The 20,381-nt window shown below is 41.1% G+C and overlaps 1 protein-coding gene across 4 annotated transcripts in view; it reads left to right on the forward strand.

Annotated features, from left to right (window-relative positions):
• The first annotated feature begins 564 nt into the window (after nucleotides 1-564).
• The window catches only part of mib1 (mindbomb E3 ubiquitin protein ligase 1), a 69,123-nt gene continuing 49,306 nt past the window's right edge, over nucleotides 565-20,381 (forward strand). For all 4 annotated transcript variants that reach the window (XM_010886533.3, XM_010886540.3, XM_010886550.3 and 1 more), the window contains exons 1-9: nucleotides 565-1,664; nucleotides 2,304-2,475; nucleotides 6,315-6,444; nucleotides 10,871-10,975; nucleotides 14,147-14,213; nucleotides 14,679-14,883; nucleotides 15,042-15,228; nucleotides 16,389-16,533; nucleotides 17,522-17,655. In XM_010886533.3, coding sequence (XP_010884835.2) covers nucleotides 1,436-1,664; nucleotides 2,304-2,475; nucleotides 6,315-6,444; nucleotides 10,871-10,975; nucleotides 14,147-14,213; nucleotides 14,679-14,883; nucleotides 15,042-15,228; nucleotides 16,389-16,533; nucleotides 17,522-17,655 — 1,374 coding nt within the window. In that variant the 5' untranslated portion in view covers nucleotides 565-1,435. The remainder of the gene's footprint in view (nucleotides 1,665-2,303; nucleotides 2,476-6,314; nucleotides 6,445-10,870; nucleotides 10,976-14,146; nucleotides 14,214-14,678; nucleotides 14,884-15,041; nucleotides 15,229-16,388; nucleotides 16,534-17,521; nucleotides 17,656-20,381) is intronic.

The raw sequence follows: 20,381 nt of genomic DNA on the forward strand, positions 1-20,381 counted from the left end.
CATAAAATGCAACCCATGATTCATAAGCATTAGGCCCAGGCTCCGGGATAAAATAACTGAGGGGGCATTCTTTTTATATAAATGAGGGGGCATGTCTTATTCATTTACCATTTGCAGTGTTTATGGGTAAACAAAATTAGGTGGCACAGTTTCTATCTGGAGGGGCAATGCCCCTTTGGCCCCTTGGGAGCCAGGCCTGATTAGGCCTAAGGTGCGCATGTAAATAGTTACAAATTGGGGTTAAGAAAACTTTATTCCAGGGAATAACATATAAAAAAGATCATGTTGTAACACCATATTGTAACACCTTGGCCACAACTTTTTTTGCACATGAAGACTAGGCCTTCGATTGTGTACAAGAAACTAGGCTAAAACAAGATTTACTAAAGATATAAATATATCTATATATATATATATAGTCATAAAACACGTGAGTTATTAAACAATTAAACATTTGGAGCGTTTTAGAACATACATTTAGCATGTTGCATTTAACCCCGCCTTCTGCTGTGTCAAATGACGCTATGAACTAGCCAAACCAAACATCTTCGTCGTCCACCTTCGCTTGCTTGAGAGATGATTGACAATAATGGCGACGCGTTCATCCTGAGTTTAGTTATGCGACCCATTTGACAGAAATAAATAAATACATACATGTGAAAAAGAAATAATAATTAATAGGATAAATATACGATTCAAGGGATCAATTATTTCATAAAAAACAGTACATTACGCTAACAGGCTACAGCGTTACTCAAGTTGTGGAGCCCTTGTGGCATTCTTGCGGAGGCACTCACAAGCTAGCTAGCTACACAGCTAGCAGCTGGCTAACAAAGGTCTACTGTTTCGTGACGATGCAGCTACTTTACCAGCTCTTGGGGTGACAACATATTGTTGTATTGGGACGAAGCGCCACCAAAAGTGGATAACTACCGAAAGATACCAGATTTTTTTGTATTGTTGCAGAAGAAGACATTGTCTTGTGTGGAGTGGAAAGTGCGTGCCATTCAACAGCTTAACGTTAGTTACTTGGGCAGCTAACATTAGCCACTTGCTAGTCACTCAGTGTGTAAGTTAGCCTGGTTGTTTCCCAATCACAGTGCAGCAGTGTGTTGTTGTTTGGTCTTGCTAACGTTCATTGGCAAGTTAAAGGACACGTTTGTGCCATTCATAGTACGATATATTTGACCAGTAATGTATCTTTGTTTTTGCAGTTAGCGTGTGTCTTTTAGCAATTTTGTTTTGGAACTTTACACAACAAGCAGGCTAGCCTCAGCCTAGCGTGCTAAAATTACTTGCCAGCTAACGATACGCTCTGGACAACAACAGAACGATTTTGTGTCTCAAAATTATCTTGACTAGACAGAATTAGCTAGCTAGCATATTGTGCTAGCTGGCAATACTTCTTTGTGCTGTTTGCGAAAACGTTTCGTAAATGACCACGGGTAGGAATAACCGTGTGATGATGGAAGGAGTTGGTGCGAGAGTGATCCGTGGACCCGATTGGAAATGGGGAAAACAGGATGGCGGAGAGGGACATGTCGGAACCGTCAGGAGTTTTGAAAGTCCGGAAGAAGTGGTTGTTGTTTGGGATAACGGGACTGCAGCCAACTACCGGTGCTCTGGTGCATACGACGTGAGGATATTTGACAGTGCTCCCACAGGTAGTGTTGCACTGCTGGTTCTGTGATCGCAGTATTGTATTCTGTTAGCCTTTTATCATGTGTTTCAATTAGCCTATGTATTGGATGTTGTGTATACAGAGTTGTTTGGCTACCATGTTAATGTTACACGTTTTGCATTGCATCTTGCGTACTACTTGAAAATACCCAGAGTTGGATAATATTTACTGTACAGTTGGGTTACACATAAAGGAGATGCTTCAGAACCTGGCAACAGAGGAGACAATGATATCGCCCGTTCTCTCTGACAACCATAATCGTTCAATTTAAATGTCCGTTAAGGTTAGCTAGCACTACAAATTTGTCAAAATAAGTTTGTTGATTATTATTAACCTAAATGTAGAGTTTGGCAGAATAACTATTGTCATTACTGCAGTTACACTCGATACATTTTGTGGCTTTCCGTTTAGTCAGTGATGACGGAAATTACCATGATTATCTCCTTATTAGGGAAATGGGAATTTCTTTGACTGTTTACACTGTGTATATAATGCCCACTGACATTTTGGTTGAATGATGGTATGAAGATGGCAAGTCAGGAGACCCCAGGCAGATGGTAGATTGTTGCTTTAGACTTTGACACCAACAGTTTCCGTAAAGGCCTTTTTACTACTCTCTCAGGTATCAAGCACGATGGCACAATGTGTGACACCTGCCGTCAGCAGCCTATCATTGGTATCCGCTGGAAGTGTGCAGAGTGCACCAACTATGACCTCTGCACTACCTGTTACCATGGAGACAAACACCACCTTCGACACCGCTTCTACAGGATTACCACCCCTGGTAGTGAGAGGTGAGTTTTGTCCGCTGCCCTGTTAAGACAGTGAGCAGGATGGGTGAAATTTCTATGCAATCATGCTATACGTTATTCTGTCTGATTATCAGCTCAGTGTAAATGCAAAACGGAACCTGAAAGGGCTTAATGTGTTGGGATGCATTTATCAATTTAGCTTCAGCTTTATGACCCAATGTATAGTTTAGTTAAATTATATAATCTGATCTACATCCTTGGATTGTTTTTTTTTACCCTTAGTTTTGCTGCATACTCTCTGGTTATATCTTTCTCAAAGAAGTGGTGTCTGTTTTTGTCCCCCAATCAAGGCTCTCTGTTGCCAGGCGACTGCTCAGCCTCTTGCAGAATCAATGGTGTTGGGGCCTTAGCCAGTCCCATGTTACTGACCATGTGTCTGCCTTGTTCTGCTTACATGGTTGATGTAGTCAGAATAATGAAAGCAAAATAGCACCTAATGCTAAATGGAATGTATTAGTTTGAAATAGGTGAATCTTAGAATCTATCTTACAGAAGCACCTACTAGTTAATTTGTGTGGTTTTAAAATGAAGTACCTGAGTTGAAACAACATGCAGGAGTGAAACCAGGACAGTTTATTGGGTAATAACATAGAGTGGAGATGCTTTCTTGCTGTATCAGACACTCCATCCGTTTCCACCCCTTTATCCGAACCAAAGGGACACAACAAACGGAATTGGTGCCACAGCTGGCATCCTTTCAACGACGTGTGACTTTAGTTCCCCCGAGACAATTATTGCATGAGTGCACACAAAGGCAGCGCCCCACCCCACACACACACACAGACGGTGCTCTGAATGAAAGGCATGGTGGATTATTTTGCAGTGACACTTGTGATTATTCAACTTTGCGTAAGGGTGTGCCCAAGAGTGTGCTCCTACTTGGCTACATTGGTTTACACCTACATTGTCCAACTGCTTGGTCAGGTTGTCTATCTTACTACTTTTTTTTTCATCAGGCCATCAATGCTGTACAAGCGATTTGTATTTCTAATTGTATTTGGTCTTATAGCCCACCTTCCCATGCGCTGTTCAATCTTTACACGACGTGTGCTCTACGCGTGGGACGATATGAGAATTTCATGCCACGATTATCCTGGCAAAAATTATCCCAATTAATAACAATCCCAATAACAATTCTAGTTTCTAGCTCAAAACGGCTGATCGGATATTGTAACCATAACATAGATCTTGTTTTTGTGCATTTAAAAAGCCATTGAAATGAAATAATATCAAAAAACGATTTTAAATGCTTTTATGCTAGAACATGTAAATCTCTAAACGTATATGTTGCCAGCTTCATTGACTAAACATTGCTCAGGATGTTTAGTGGCATTCAGTAAGATATGTGCTCCCCCTGTTAAATTAAAGTAGTCAGGAACACTTTGGTGACTGAATACAGAGTGTAGAAGTTAGACCTAGTACTGTAGTAAAATAATTTGATTTTTCATCATGTCATTCTCCATCGCAATGAATAGCCTAAAACACTGTTGACTTGTGCAGTGGTGATAAAATAGAGCACTGTAACTCTGGAGGGACGTTCATTTCAATGACTAGCCTACTATCAGACACCCCACACACACCTTTATAGCCCTACACTTGTACTATACACAGGCCAGGTAGGCCTAATGTGTGCCCAAACAATGTCCTATTCAACAAATAAATGAAAGTGCACTAATTAGCGGGCCGGTGGGAGAGATGCGTTTATAATAAATATATTTAAAATGTGGCTCCACATTTTAAAATAGGGATGTCTTCATGAAAATACTATAGATGGCAAGAAATCTGAGATGTGCAACATCAAAGGCCACTGCCTGGCAGGTAAAAACTATTTAGCAGACTTAATGCTTTCGGACACATTTCTATCATCCAACTAATTATCCAACAAAACAAAGATCTGATAATCCCTCATCTCTGGAATATGTTGGATCGTATATGGCCAACATTGGATGCCAGTCGGCTTGGTATTGATTTTACAACAAATCAGACAGATATTTTGGGTGACGGATGAAAATGTCCCAGATCCGGTTCGGCTGGGATTTACATTTTGTTATCCCAAGAAGACCTCGACCATGAAGACACTTTCTTGGTGGACATGGAAGCACATTCAAGTTGTTAGTCATTTATTCTTATGCTTCCTCCGAGGTGAGACCGATTTATAGGCTGATGGAAATAATGGACCTTTTCATAATCTAAGATTTCGTTCTTTCATTGGAAAGTTTGGGGAAAGTTTTTTGTAAAATCAATACAGTACAAATCTGACAAATTATGACATTTAAGAATTTTATTTGAATTTTTATTGTAATTGACAATATTCTACTATTTTCTTACCCGGCTTACTTTAATCTCTGCTCGTATTCGTCCATTAAATAAATCTTGTTCTTGTGCATTTAAAAACACATTACAATTAAATATAATCAAACAAGAGTTTTGTTGCAATAATACAAGAAAATGTAGAGCTCTCATTTACATGGGGGCTCGTGAGTAGAGCCATTCGGCTTCATTGACAATACATTGCGGAGGATGTTTAGTGGCATAGTACAAGGTGAGGTGAGATGTGCGCACCGCTTGTAAAATCAATCAAGCAGTCAGGGAAACTTCAGCGAGTGGCAGAGCTTTTTCAAGTCCCTCATGTGAGGATTATCCTGATTTACGACTATCCGATTATGGAATTTCTCAACGATTTCATGATCCGGAGTATTTTTCATGGCGATTAGTACTAACATCGTCTATCGTCCTAACCTTAGTGTGCACAGAATTGGAATGATGCATGTCAGTACTGTGACTAACAATGTCAGTCACATGCTTAACCCAGTTGCAAAAATGATCAGTAGAGTTTATGTACTTCCGTGATGAACATAATGTGTACTACCTTCTCATGGCTATGTAAGCATGACATTTTATCCCTATGATCAAACATGACATTTTTTTTTAGTGATCCTGCTGGCTTAGAGGCTCTTTAAGGTGCACTTCTAGATTTTGGCAAGGAAGCCTTTTATTTACCTCCCAGTAGTAAGAATTTTTATCATAGGTACACTTCAGCTGTGAGAGACAGAATCTAAAACAAAACTCCAGAAAATCACATTGTATGATTCTTAAATAATCTGTTTGCATTTTATTGCATGACATAAGTATTTGGAAGAAGTTCACGCAGGGTCCCCCTGCTCAAGCCAGTGCATGTCCAGGCCCGTCTGAAGTTTGCCAATGACCATCTGGATGATCCAGAGGAGGAATGGGAGAAGGTCATGTGGTGTGATGAGACATAAATAGAGCTTTTTGGTCTAAACTCCACTCGCTGTGTTTGGAGGAAGAAAAAGGATGAGTACAACCCCAAGAAAACCACCCCAACCTTGAAGCATGGAGGTGGAAACATCATTATTTGGGGATGCTTTTGTTCAAAGGGGACATGATGACTGCACCGTATTGAGGGGAGGATGGATGAGGCCATGTATCGCGAGATCTTGGCCAACAACCACCTTCCTTCAGTTAGAGCATTGAAGATGGGTCATGGCTGGGTCTTCCAGCATGACAATGACCCGAAACACACAGCCAGGGCAACTGAGGAGTGGCTCCGTAAGAAGCATCTCAAGGTCCGGGAGTGGCCTAGCCAGTCTCCAGACCTGAACCCAATAGAAAATCTTTGGAGGGAGCTGAAAGTCCGTATTGTCCAGCAACAGCCCCGAAATCAATCACAGTTGAAGAGTACTTATAATTAAAAAAAATCATACTTCTACGTGCTTTATAAGTGAGAAAACCTGCAAAATCGGCAGTGTATCAAATACTTGTTCTCCCCACTGTATATATATATATTTTTTATTTTACAGAGTCCTGTTGGAGTCTCGCCGCAAGTCAAAGAAGATCACAGCCCGGGGCATCTTCACTGGTGGCCGGGTGGTGAGGGGAGTGGACTGGCAGTGGGAAGATCAGGATGGAGGCAATGGCAGGAGAGGAAAGGTACTTGTTTTGTTGCAAACTGTTCCAAAGGACACTAGTCAGCTCTGTTGTTAGAACGAGCTGCCTTTTGTTAACTGACACAATGCTTTTGACGTCTAGACTGCCTTGAAGATATATTTTATTCAGACTTCTATGTCTTATTGGGCAGGAAAGTGCTGTAAGAGAGTTTTTGCTGTCTCTTACAGCACAGTAGGTTGAATTTGATCCCATGCTGCAACAATTTATGTGTCACAGTGATAGCGGCTTAGACCGCAGGGCCGCTGGGCATCAGTAGTAGACACTAATTAACACGTAAACCGCGCATTACTCTGATATTATTTATTATATAATGCAATTATCCCGGTTGTGGGTGTTTTAAATTTCTTAATTCGTAGCTATGTTAGCATCCAACTTGTGGAATGTGTTGATTGATTTATAAAATAGGTCCTCACTGTAAAGGGATGTTTTCATGCGTGCAAGAGGGGGTTATTGAAGAAAACTGTGCCACCATGCTTGATTTTAAGCGATGATGACACGTATAGCAAAACATCATAAAATAACCGAAAGTCAAGCTCCCGTCTAGAGGTTTTTAAATTAAATATATTTATTCTTATTACAGTCACCAATCATCTCCATTACAATAGTAAGTGAATTCTACTTTAAACAGTGACTACTAATGATGGCTAGCTGGGCTTACTATTCTACCTATGTTTTGATGAAGGTTAACATGTTGATGATACACCCTGAACACAGAAACATACACTTGTGCTCTTAAGTTTGCATACCCTGGCAGAAATTGTAAAAATGTTGCATTTATTTTGAAAATATGACTGATCATGCCATAAAATTATTTTATTTATGAATAGGGATGATATGAAGCCATTTATTATCACATAGTTGTTTGGTTCCTTTTCCAATCATAATTATAACAGAAATCACCCAAATGGCCCTGATCAAAAGTTGACATACTCTTGAATGTTAGGTCCTTGTTACAGACACACAGGGTGACACACACAGGTGAAAATGGCAATTAAGGGTGAATTTCCCACACCTGTGGCTTTTTAAATTTTAATTAATGTCTGTATAAATAGTCATTGAGTTTGTAAGCTCTCATGTGGATGCACTGGGCAGGCTAGGTACCAAGCCTTGGGGAGCCGAAAAGAACTGTCAAAAGACCTGCGTAACAAGGTAATGGAACTTCATAAAGTTACTTCAATCACTTATTAAGAAGTGGAAAATTCTGGGCTCTCTTCATACCAAGCCAAGGTCTGGTAGACAAGCAAGATTTCAGCCAAAACTGCCAGAAGAATTGTTTGGGATACAAAGAAAAACCCACAGGTAACCTCAGGAGAAATACAGGCTGCTCTGGAAAATGACAGTGTGGTTGTTTCAAGGAGCACAATACGACAATATTTGAACAGAAATGAGCTGCATGGTTGAGTTACCCGAAAGAAGCCTTTACTGGGCCAGTGTCACAAAAAAGCCCAGTTACAATATGCCCGACAACACCTTGACACGACTCTCAGCTTCTGGCAGACTGTAATTTGGAGAGGGGTCAACAAGGCCTATAGTGAACAGAATACTATCCCCACTGTGAAGCATGGTGGTGGATCACTGATGTTTTGGGCGTGTGTGAGCTCTAAAGGCATGGGGAATCTTGTGAAAATGTATGGCAAATTTAATGCAGCATGTTATCACAAAATACTGGCAGACAATTTGCATTCTTTTAAATGAAAACTGCGCATGGGATGCTCTTTCTCTTTCCAGCATGGCAATAACCGTAAGCACAAGGCCAAGTTGCAGCAGAAATAGGCGAAGGTTCTGGAGTGGCCATCACAGTCTCCTGACCTTAATGTCATTGAGCCACTCTGGGGAGGTCTCAAACTTGCGGTTCTTGCAAGATGACTAAAGACTAAGTGACCTGGAGGCATTTTGCCAAGACGAATGGGCAGCTATACCACCTGTAAGAATTCTGGGCCTCATAAGACAAATATTACAAAGGACTGCACCCTGTCGTTGATGCTAAAGGGGGCAATACACAGTATTAAGAACTAATGGTATGCTGACTTTTGAACCGGGGTCGGGTTATTTTTTTCCTTGTTGCCCCATGTTTTACTTTATGATATTGCTATTCTGTTATAACCTACAGTTGAATGTGAATCCCATAAGAAATAAATGTTTTTTGCCTGCTCACTCATGTTTTCTTTACAAGTGGTACATATATTACCAATTTTCCAAGGTTATGCAAACTTTTGAGCACAACTCTACATCTTTAAGTGGTTTAAGTAGGTTGATAAAAATATCAAGATACATTGTTCTAACAGACATTTCAAAAGATGAGACCAAAATCAGACTGTCAGGCCTGAATTCTGAAGTACTTCATCTGGCAAACAAGGTACCGCTCATCACTTGGCTAGTGCCATGTTATGTTGGTGAAGCATTGTGGTGGGAGCAACATGTTATGAGGATGCTTCTTATCAAGGATCGCCATCCTTCGCCTTTGCCTCTCTGATATTTTACTTGTCCTGCCACTTCTGGCCTTAACAAGAACTGTGCCTGTGGTCTTCCATTTCCTCACTATGTTCCTCACATTGGACACTGATGGCTTACATCTCTGCGATAGCTTTTTGTAGCCTTCCCCTTAACCATAATGTTGAATAATCTTAGTTTTCAGGTCATTTGAGAGTTGTTTTGAGGCCCCCATGTTGCCACGCTTCAGAGGAGAGTCAAAGAGAACAACAACTTGCAATTGGCCACCTTAAATACCTTTTCTCATGATTGGATGCACTTCTATGAAGTTCAAGGCTTAATGAGCTCACCAAACCAATTGTGTGTTCCAATTAATCAGTGCCAAGTAGTTACAGGTATTCAAATAAACATGACAAGGGTGCCCACATTTTTGCATAGCCTATTTTTCACATCTGATTTAATTTCATACAACTTAATATTGCTACACTAAAACTCTTTGTCTGGCAAATACCCCAGTACTCAGCTTTTATTAGAAAATGAATGGCATGCCTCTGTGATAATTTTCCGTGACAAGTAAATTATTATGCAGCCTCAGAGGGGTGCCTAAACCTTTTCATACCACTGTATGTACATCAGGGAAAACAAATCTCAATAAATCGGCACACATTTAAAAAACACAAATGTTTTTTCATAGTCTTTATGGGGTCGTGTGTAGATAAATGAAAAAATCAATTGTGTCTACTACAAAACAAAAGGTTGAAAAAGTGAAGGCATCTCCATACATTCCAAAAGCACTGTATGTGCATTATGTAAGTTTTAAGTTTAGGAGAAGTCAAGCCAATTAATAGAAGATAGAACTGAAATGACAGCACTACAAGTTCAAATGAGAAAGATAGGCTACAGTACATAACGTGTGGAGTTGCTATTTAGCTAATAAGATTATTAGATTTACGTTGGGATCAAATGCCCAGTTACGTTTAGACTAGCTAACATTCAATTAGACTAGCTAACATTAGCTAGCAATGTTAGTTAGGCTTATAATTATATTTTTTAATGCACTCAGGACTGCTGTTATGTATTCTGAGGAGATAAATATCAGTCAGTCTACCAGATCAACATGAGTTGACTTGTTTGATTTCCTTGTTCTTTGCTGCCCTCATCACTCTGGCACACATCATATGACCCCTCCTAGTTGAAGAAAAAATGTCTTCTTTTGCTCGTTTCCTTCCAAGTCTCGTTGTTGCGTTTACTATTACAGGCCTAGTTTGAAGAGTCAAACCTACTTTTTCACTACATATGTTCTCACCACAGAATACACTTCAAGAGTTTGGATTTGTTTAACATTCACTGTGTTGATTTTAAGAGAACAGCCCCATGGAGCTCTAGTGGGTTGACTCCAGTTTAGACCCCAGTTATATTCAATTTAAGATTCCCCACAGGCAATTTTAAAGGGTTCATTTTACTGTGTTATTTAATGGTATATCTCATTACTGTTTTATGACGCTGTAAGCAATATGCTCAGGCAGCTTCACACAGCTGACTGCTATTACTTGTCCCCCAGCTTAGATGTAGGTATGCTCTTAGTTTAGGATGAATATTATTTACCAAGGCCCATTAATCAATTACCCCAGGAAAGAGAAATATTACTTGGGTCTGAATTAAAATCAAATTCATCTTTAAATGTAAATATGGAGAACTCTGTCAAACAGTTAAAGGGATCATTTATTTGCTATTCTTTTCTATTCTATTTATTTTGTTTACTCCATTCTTTCTACCCTATAGGACCTTCTGTTTTTTTGGGTGTTATATAAAATTTCATAATTTACTTGCTGTTATTCATTTATGTGCCCCAGATTTACATAATACACTTCATACTTCACCAAATGTATTGTGTGTAAATGAGGCATGCCTTTTAATGATTCTTAAATGGCAATACTGTGGCGAACTTCTTCCCTCACTTCATCTCATTCCTCCTCAGGTGACAGAGATCCAGGATTGGAGTGCAGCCAGTCCCCACAGTGCAGCCTACGTCTTATGGGACAACGGGGCCAAGAACCTCTACAGAGTGGGCTTCGAGGGGATGGTGAGTAAAACAACACATACAAAAGATCATCTGTCAGGTGTCCTTTTTATTTGACCACAGAGGCCAGGGGGCTTTCTTGTGCAGCCCGTCCTTTGTGGTGTGATTGCCGCGTGGCTAGCTAGTAGCCAGGGCCCCATTGTTGCAGACAGGTGGATGGAGGGAGGGAATCTACATGAGAAAGGCAATCTGTTCCCTTCTGTCTTTATGAGGAAGAGACTGAACACAGAGGTCAGCTTCTGGGGGAGAAGAGCTGCTTCGGGTCCCACAAAAGCCTTATATGACAGGCAGCCTCTTGATTGGTCGAGGAAGTCCTGTTTTTTTTTAATGTGGCCAATCAGATTTTTAGCTTGCTTGTGTAACAGATTTGTCCTTTGTTCTTCTATTAGGTCTGTTAGGTTTGAGTGATTGAAGTAGACTACATCTGTTTCTGGATTAATGTGAGCATGGATTATGTATGCTTTTTGCCCAAAATAATGAAAGTCAAAGCCTGTATTCAAACATGGCTGTGTCTGTCTTTTATTCCTCTTAATGTTCTAGTGCTTCAACATTGCACTTGACTTTTGCCGGACTGCGTAAGCGGAGCCGGCCTAGAAGAGCAAATGTCTCTTACTGACTGACTGACTACTCCTTGTTAAATATCGTAGTGGTTAGAGAAGTGGACCTGCTAAAGTTCCTGCGTTCTAATCTCCTCACAGTCTAAATAAATTATGCATTAGGATTTGTTCCGGATAGACACAAACTTCATTGGCTATAACCTTCAGTATCTACGTTACAGTTAGCCTAAAATATTGCATATTGTTTCTGGTGGATTTTCGAAGTACGCATCTGTGCATGCTTTTTGGGTCAGGATAGACAAAAACGTAGCTGGCTACAACATTCAGTAGGCACGTTATAGTAAGCATAAACTAAAACTGTTTATGATTATACAGTATTGCAACAATTTCAATAATCATATGGATTTTCGACGTACGAATCTGTGCATGCTTTTGGGGGTAGTATTGGCTTTATCAAAACCCCTTGGGCAGTTAAAGAGTAGGGGTTTCCACGATTCTCTGGTCTTTTCACTTTACGAGATTCAGTTATCAGCTATATTGATGGAGTTATTGTATCAATGTCAATCACGAATGAAAGGAAAATGAATGTTTTTGTGCCATGAAATGAAATCGCTTTGACAGGGAAAAGTTCATCTTCAGTCTCGCTCGCTATTGCTCAATTCTTATGACTATTCCAGTTGGTAAGTTAGTACGTCCTAGTAAGTCTGTTACTGGCTAATAGGCTGTTAAAACGGCCAGTGGCAAAAGCCATACAGTTCATATATGCTATTTGTGGTCTAGGTAAACTTAATATGAACCATTAGTCCGTTTAACACAATGCTTAATTGTGTCTAACGACTGGACGAAGGTATATCACTGTGGCGTATTGGTTAAAGACACATCCTCTCATGTTGGAGACCCAGGTTCGAATCCAGTGAGAATATCAACATTTAATACTTTCAATTGCGTGCCGGCTGAACTATGCTTGCCTGGTTCCTTTTCTGGTTCTAGAATCTGTCACTTTTAACACTTTTAAACACACTGACAAAATTGACAATGAAACACTGAAAACAAGCACTGTATTGCAAAAATATCCTCTGCATACAAGTCTCCCTTGCTTGTCAAATGTATTTTCTTAACATTGTTTTTCAATAACTTACCATCATTTCCTAATAATAAACTACCCCTCAGTAAACCATTCTCTAAAACTGTTCATGGATGTATTTTGTACAATACATTCACTGTGGCACAGAATAGTTTTTCTGCAAAAAGTATCCCTTGTATATTAAAATATAGTGTGGTTGGATTTATAACACAATCACTGTCCAGATTAACAACAAAAATATAATCCAAGTATGCTTATTTTTTTAGATATGTTCTCTACATTAATTTACTTAAGCTCTAACCATTATTAATGTGCTCCACCTTATAATGTTTTTAACAAGTTTTCCTCTCACATTGTTATTCCACTATGCAAATCTGCAAAAGATTAATTAATGTCATATATATATATATATATATTTCACTGCAGATTTGTATTTTGAAGACAAAATATGAAAACCAAATGTAATGATGCCTGCTTGATGCTAATCTAGTGAAACCAATTGTAGCTATCGAGTTGTGACATTTTAGCTAGGTAGCTTCTTACCTTTGGTTGTCTCTCAAACAATGGCTAACTGCTTTATGTCAATGTCACAGCCACTTACTCACAATTCAACCCAAACGTGCATGTGCACAGACACAGCCAGTTATGTTTCTTTGACATCACTTTAAGGCTTGATACTCTGAATGTCGGATACAGGATGTTGTTGCTCTGCTCTGATGCCCGTGCGATAGTAAACTGAGCTCAGCTTGGTAAAAAAGGAAATTTTATTTCATCAACATATTGTATTTGTCTGTAGCGGTGCTTCACAATTTAGTAGCGGTGGAGTGCCGCTCTGATTACAATAAGAGGGAAACATTGAAATGATCTGTGGGTTTGGTTCGGGCCCGTTATTGTCAAAAATCCTTGTTGTCGAAAATGTTGGTTAATCTCTCAGTACAACTTGAGACTTAACAGTTTTTCCTTTCCCTTTTCTTTGACTCATTGTGTTTTCCTTTCCTTTCTTTACTCTTTCTGTAAAAAAAAAAAAAAAAAGAAACACGAATGTCCTTCAACAACAACAGAGTCAAGTTTGTTGGTTTGCCTCGTAAACATGGTCTGCTTCTGAAATGGTACCCTTTCCCCTTCATTGTTCACTACCTTTGGCCAGATGTAGTGTGCTATGTAGGCTGCCATTGTGGACATAGCCAGTGTGCGGGTGAACCCTGCTGTGTACCACCATCTCAGTCAGGGGAGCAGGGCCCATGTCTGCACTGCCTTGTAATCATCGTGGCTGCCCTCTAACTACGGCACAGTGGATGCACATCTGAGTCATCACAAATGATATGATGCAGTGCCTCCCTGGCGAGCCAGTGCCTTGTAATGTTTCCATATCCTTCACAGGCCTGAGGGTAAATGCTGTTGTTGCCACACCCAGGATATCACTGCAGCAGTGAAGACGTGTGATTGTACTCCTTCAAGGGTTTCTGCTGTAGTTGTAATAAGTAGAATTAAGTACCGTTAACTGATTCTCCGTTTCCCGTCCCTTCTCTTCAGTCGGATTTGAAATGTGTCCAGGATTCCAAGGGAGGCTCTTTCTACCGAGACCACTGCCCTGTTCTGGGTGAGTACAGCGCTGCTGGTCCGTGGCACTACACCCACCGTCATTATTGCACCAGTTTCTCCTCAGCGCATGGTTCTGCAGTGGAGTCCAAGGGCATCAGGAGCACGTCCCTGCCAGACTGCTCTTTGTGGTAGTGGTCACTAGGTGGCAGCACCACACAGATACAGCCTGGTGCAGTCATGGGTCACACTGGCACAGCATTCCTACAAACCCGTCTCATTGGCTTGGGAAAAGACTCCAAATTCCTGGTCAGTGACACCTGGGTGGTGCTTTGCGCCCAGTGCAGCGCAGGAACAAACAAATTAGGTCCTCGTTTGAGAGCCGTAATAACATCAGCCTCTCCGGGATCCCACCTGTCCAACCTATTTTGTCTTAATGACACAAACCTGGTTAAGTAAACGTGTTAGGATAGGCTACCCCCTCATTGTGTAACCAGCATGTATTTCCCCTGCCGGCACTCCCCAGGCGAGCAGAATGGCAACAGGAACCCAGGCGGTCTGCAGATAGGAGACCTGGTCAACATCGACCTGGACCTTGAGATAGTCCAGTCCCTGCAGCATGGCCACGGTGGCTGGACGGACGGCATGTTTGAGACTCTCACCACCACCGGGACCGTGTGTGGCATCGATGAGGACCACGACATTGTGGTGCAGTACCCGAGTGGAAACAGGTGATTTAGACCAGACCGAGTCACAGCCTCGGGCATAAGACTTGTGAAATGGAACGGAAACCGATATGGCCTGAAAGAAACCATTGATGACCCTATTTCCCGTTGGTGTTGTCGTAGAAGCCATGTTCAGGTGTAACCAGCGTGTGTCTGCGTTCCAGGTGGACGTTCAACCCTGCCGTGCTGACCAAGGCCAATGTGGTGCGTAGCGGGGAAGGCGTCGCGGCGGGGGCAGAGGGCGGCAGCTCCCAGTTCCTGGTGGGAGACCTGGTCCAGATATGCTACGACATCGACCGCATCAAGCTGCTGCAGAGAGGACATGGGGAGTGGGCTGAGGCTATGCTGCCTGTAAGACACCCCTGAAACCACTCACCTGTAGTAGAAAAAGCAATTCTTGAGTTTTCTATGATGTTTTATGATCAATAACCAGAACCTTGCTGGAGCAAGTCAAAAAAAATTGTTTCCCGCTTTCTCACCTCCCATTTGTGAAGACTGTATCAATCAAGTGTGCTTTGACAATAGAATATAAAATTCTATTGGAATTTAGTTGTAGTCTATAAATTGGCACAAGCGTGTGTTATCATTGCTTCTCATCAAATTGTTAGAAACACCACTCTACAATCTGTCAACACTCCACTAAAACCAACACCCTCAGCAGCTAATGAGCTGTAACACCCAGTGATGGGTACTTACTTTGATCACTACCCACTGCTACAGCTGCTCTCAGCCTGCCTGTCTGCTGCATCCATATATATTCATCCTTTCTTCTAGGGCAGGGTCATATTCTGTTTCAATATCCACATCAGCATACTATTTATATATTCAATCATTATCTTTTACACCAGCTTATTTTTTACTCTGCCCTATGGCATCTCACTGTCTGTCTACATCTGATGTGTACAAAGCTTTTGACGAGTGACATTTAATTTGATTTAGAACGTATGTATGTAGTATGCTGGAGAATGCAGTTATTGGAGCCTAGCCACTCTCTTATCAAAAACAGTGAGACCCCCAAATGCCTTTTACCTCGCTCATCTCATATAGTGTTTAAGTGGAACTATTTTCATCTGTCTGTGTGTCCCTTGGCGGACATCAACAAGGTGTCAAATAATTGGCTGTATAGATGAGAAAAACGTCTGGCTCTCACTCAGCCCTTCAACTGCCCTTCCCTTTGAATAATCAGAACACTGCTTAAAGACTCATCTGTGATTATGCTTTCCTGTCATGTTTTTGGAAAGGAAGAAATGAGATGCACAGAAACACAGCTTTTCTTTGTGTTGTTCATTTGATTTAGAATTTTCCTATGTTTTCTATACCATTGTTTTATCGAAGATTAAACTAATGGTTTTAGGATTCCCTTCCATAATTAGTTCTAAAACAGAAAGCTACTTCATTAGTTTGTCTTAAGGCATAAACTAACAATCATTAACAATTTATTTTCTGTAAAATTGTAATGAAAAAGACATATTTTTCTATAGCAATGTAGCCGATGTGTTGTTTTCCCTCAGACCCTGGGAAAGGTGGGCCGTGTGCAGCAAATATACTCAGACAGCGACCTGAAGGTGGAGGTTTGTGGAACCTCATGGACCTATAACCCTGCTGCTGTCACTAAGGTGGCCCCTGCTGGCTCCACTGTCACCAACGCTTCTGGAGGTAGGCTAGACACCAACACTCTCTTTAGGTTTAAGTACGATGTAGGGACTCAAGTATTTACTTTAATACAAAGTCGTATTTACCCTTATGCTAACGCTAACCTTAAATTGCTTGTAAACCTGGCATCAATTCTTAGTAATGTTCTCCTGATTTGTTAGTTAAGTGTGGTCTTAATCACCCACCAAGACATAACGGCCAGTAACTTTATTGACTCTTCAGACTGGTCAGCTGATACTACGGGTGTTTACTTTATCATCACAAATATGCATAACACTTTGATGTCATGCCTGAGCAATCGCCAGTGGCAACTATCAAATAAACCTGTCGCACACAAACATTACCAACAGCAGTGAATTTGCATGCAGCGTGTAGCGTGGCACAGCATGAAGTTTCCGATTCTTTACTAGCAAACTTTTCATCCAGCCAATGGATATTCAATGTGTGTGATTGTGGAGTTGCCTGTCTGTGCAGCTCGTATTAGGAGTAACTTTATAGGCACGTTTTGATCCTGCCTAGAAAATACCTGAAATTGAAGGGAAATGTTTGGAAAAAACATTTATCACAATAGCAATGCATGTTTATGATAGTACTTCTGTGGTGGTCATTGTACCTGTCAAAGTACAGAATTAACAGATTTTTAACAGGATTGCAAATTTTAGCCCTTTAACTCCATGTACCTAACTTTAACCCTAACCCCAAGCATGACATTTACCCTTAACCTGCAACCAAAGCCTGAAATAGACATTTTTCCTAGGTTGAATTTGACAGTTGTTGAAAACAAGGATACTATAAACACAAACATGGTCACAGCATACACAATTACTGTCTTTGAACACAGACCATAAACAAATGCCTTTTTCATTACCTTTGCTGAGAGCCTGTTTATAAATGCACCACAGATGCCCACACACCACACAAGCATTCAGCACTACTTGGTACTAGAAAACGACCCCTCTTAAGTTGTTGTCCGTCTGTGTGGTTTGTGTAGAACGTCTCTCACAGCTGCTCAAGAAGCTTTTTGAGACCCAAGAGTCTGGTGACATCAATGAGGAGCTGGTCAAAGCGGCAGCCAATGGAGACCTGGCGAAAGTGGAGGACATCCTCAAGAGGCCTGACGTGGACGTAAGAGATCTCTGGATTCAAAACAGCCTCCAGGTTGATAGAATATGCCGATCACAGTTTAGTCCCAGGGCGCCATTTTTTCCCTCTAAGATATATTTATTGCAAATTGAAATGGCTAAATAATGATAGAAAGAAAGACATTCCTCCAGGGCACAGTTAAACATTCAGCAAGAAGTGCCTTCTATACATCACCGTTTACTGCAGTCAGTCACACCCATTTACTGCACACTCTATCTTAAAAACATTACACTCCAGCCCAGTGCAAGCATCCAGGGCATTGGAGGGCACTGCAGTATTTGCTTCATTCAGTATCTATACGAGCTGAATATGCATGTATGTTCTAGGGCCAGCTTTCCATTTGACTAGGAAAACTGTGGGACCTATTTCTAATCTATATATTGGGCACCGAGTTGTTCCTGGTCTGATGGTTAGTCTGCCCCCAATGGTGATGTTTGCCTTTTCATCAACTAAGCCATTAAGCTCCTTTAAGGAGTGCTGTCGCCACTCCTATTTCCTTGTTTAGAGAGCAACTTAGAATAGGAACTTAGCCTCCCTCCACTCATTGTAAGTATTCTGCGGCATTGTTTTACTGCCGATGTTTGGGGGTTCACTGCCTTTGAGACTTGGAAATTACTTAGAAACGGCTGATTTTTAATTGCGTATCTACATGGGCATATAGAGGCTCATTATCAGCAACCATCAGTCCTGTGTTCCAATTGCACGTTGTGTTTGCTAATCCAAGTTTATCATTTTAAACGGGTGATTGATCATTACAATACTCTTTTGCAATTATGTCAGTGCAGCTGAAAACTATTGTGTGTATTCAGGTAGTAATAAAACTGGCCTTGTTTATACTGGTTGAGTATCTGGAGCATCAGCAATTGTTAGTTTGGTCATAGGCTCAAAATGGCCCGAAACAAGGAAGTTTCTTCCGGAACTCATCAGTCTATTCTTGTTCTGAGAATTGAAGGCTATTACATATGATAAATTGCCATCTTTTACAATGATGTGTACTACTACCTTCACAGAACAGCACAAACAAGCTCTAACTAGAATAGAATGAGGAGGCCCCAGTGCGCAACTGAGCAAGAGGACATACATTAGACTGTCTAGTTTGAGAAACAGACTCCTCACAGTTCCTTTACTGGCTACTTCATTTAATTGTACCCGCAACAAAACACCAGTCTTGACGTCAACAGTGAAGAGGTGACTCAGGGTTACTGGCCTTCTAGGCAGAGTTGCAAAGAAAAAGGTTATATCTCAGACTGGCCAATAGATAGAAAAGATTAAGATGGGCAAAAGAACACAGACATTGGGCAGGGGGGAAAAGTCTTATGGATAGATAATTCTGAGTTTGAGTTGTTCGGGGCACAAAGAATAATATTTGTGAGACGCAGACTAAATGAAATAATGCTGGGGGAGAGCTTGACGCCATCTGTCAAACATGGTGGAGGCAATGTGATGGTCTGGGGGCTCTTTGGTGGTGGTGTAGTGGGAGATTTGTACAGGGTGAAAGGGATCTTGAAGAAAGAAGGCTATCACTCCATTTTGCAACACCATGCCATACCCTGTGGACGGCGCTTGATTTGAGCCAATTTCCTCCTACAACAGGACAATGACCCCAAGCACAGCTCCAAACTATGCAAGAACTATTTAGGAAAGAAGTAGTCAGCTGGTATTCTGCAGTGGCCAGCACAGTCACTGGATCTCAACTCTATTGAGCTGTTGATGCAGCAGCTTGACTGTATGGTACATAAGTGCCCATCAAACCAATTAAACTTGTGGGAGGTGCTTCAGGAAATATGGGGTGAAATCTCTTTAGTGGAACAAATTGACAACTTGAGGTCTACAAGGCTGTAAATGCTGCAAATGCAGGATTCTTTGATGAAAGCAGTTTCAAGGTCAATTATTATTTCAATTAAAAATCATTATTTCTAACATTGTTAATAACTACAGCTCCGGAAAACCTTAAGAGAGCACTGCACCTCCAAAAAAGTCGAAAAGGAAGGTTTTGAGTGAGGAACAGAAGCATTCAATGTGCAGTGGTATCTTAATTTTTCCCGGAGCTGTACACTCACCTAAAGGATTATTAGGAACACCTGTTCAATTTCTCAATTATCTAATCAACCAATCAAATGGCAGTTGCTGCAATGCATTTCGGGGTGTGGTCCTGGTCAAGACAATCTCCTGAACTCCAAACTGAATGTCAGAATGGGAAAGAAAGGTGATTTAAGCAATTTTAAACGTGGCATGGTTGTTGGTGCCAGACGGGCCGGTCTGAGTATTTCACAATCTGCTCAGTTACTGGGATTTTCACGCACAACCATTTCTAGGGTTTACAAAGAATGGTGTGAAAAGGGAAAAACATCCAGTATGCAGCAGTCCTGTGGGCGAAAATGCCTTGTTGATGCTAGAGGTCAGAGGAGAATGGGCCGACTGATTCAAGCTGATAGAAGAGCAACTTTGACTGAAATAACCACTTGATACAACCGAGGTATGCAGCAAAGCATTTGTGAAGCCACAACACGCACAACCTTGAGGCGGATGGGCTACAACAGTAGAAGACCCCACCGGGTACCACTCATCTCCACTTCAAATAGGAAAAAGAGGCTACAATTTGCACGAGCTCACTCATTGGACAGTTGAAGACTGGAAGAATGTTGCCTGGTCTGATGAGTCTCGATTTCTGTTGAGACATTCAGATGGTAGTGTCAGAATTTGGCGTA

The sequence above is a fragment of the Esox lucius genome, chromosome 3 (genome assembly GCF_011004845.1).
Source record: "Esox lucius isolate fEsoLuc1 chromosome 3, fEsoLuc1.pri, whole genome shotgun sequence".
In the NCBI taxonomy this organism is placed as follows: Eukaryota; Metazoa; Chordata; class Actinopteri; order Esociformes; family Esocidae; genus Esox; species Esox lucius.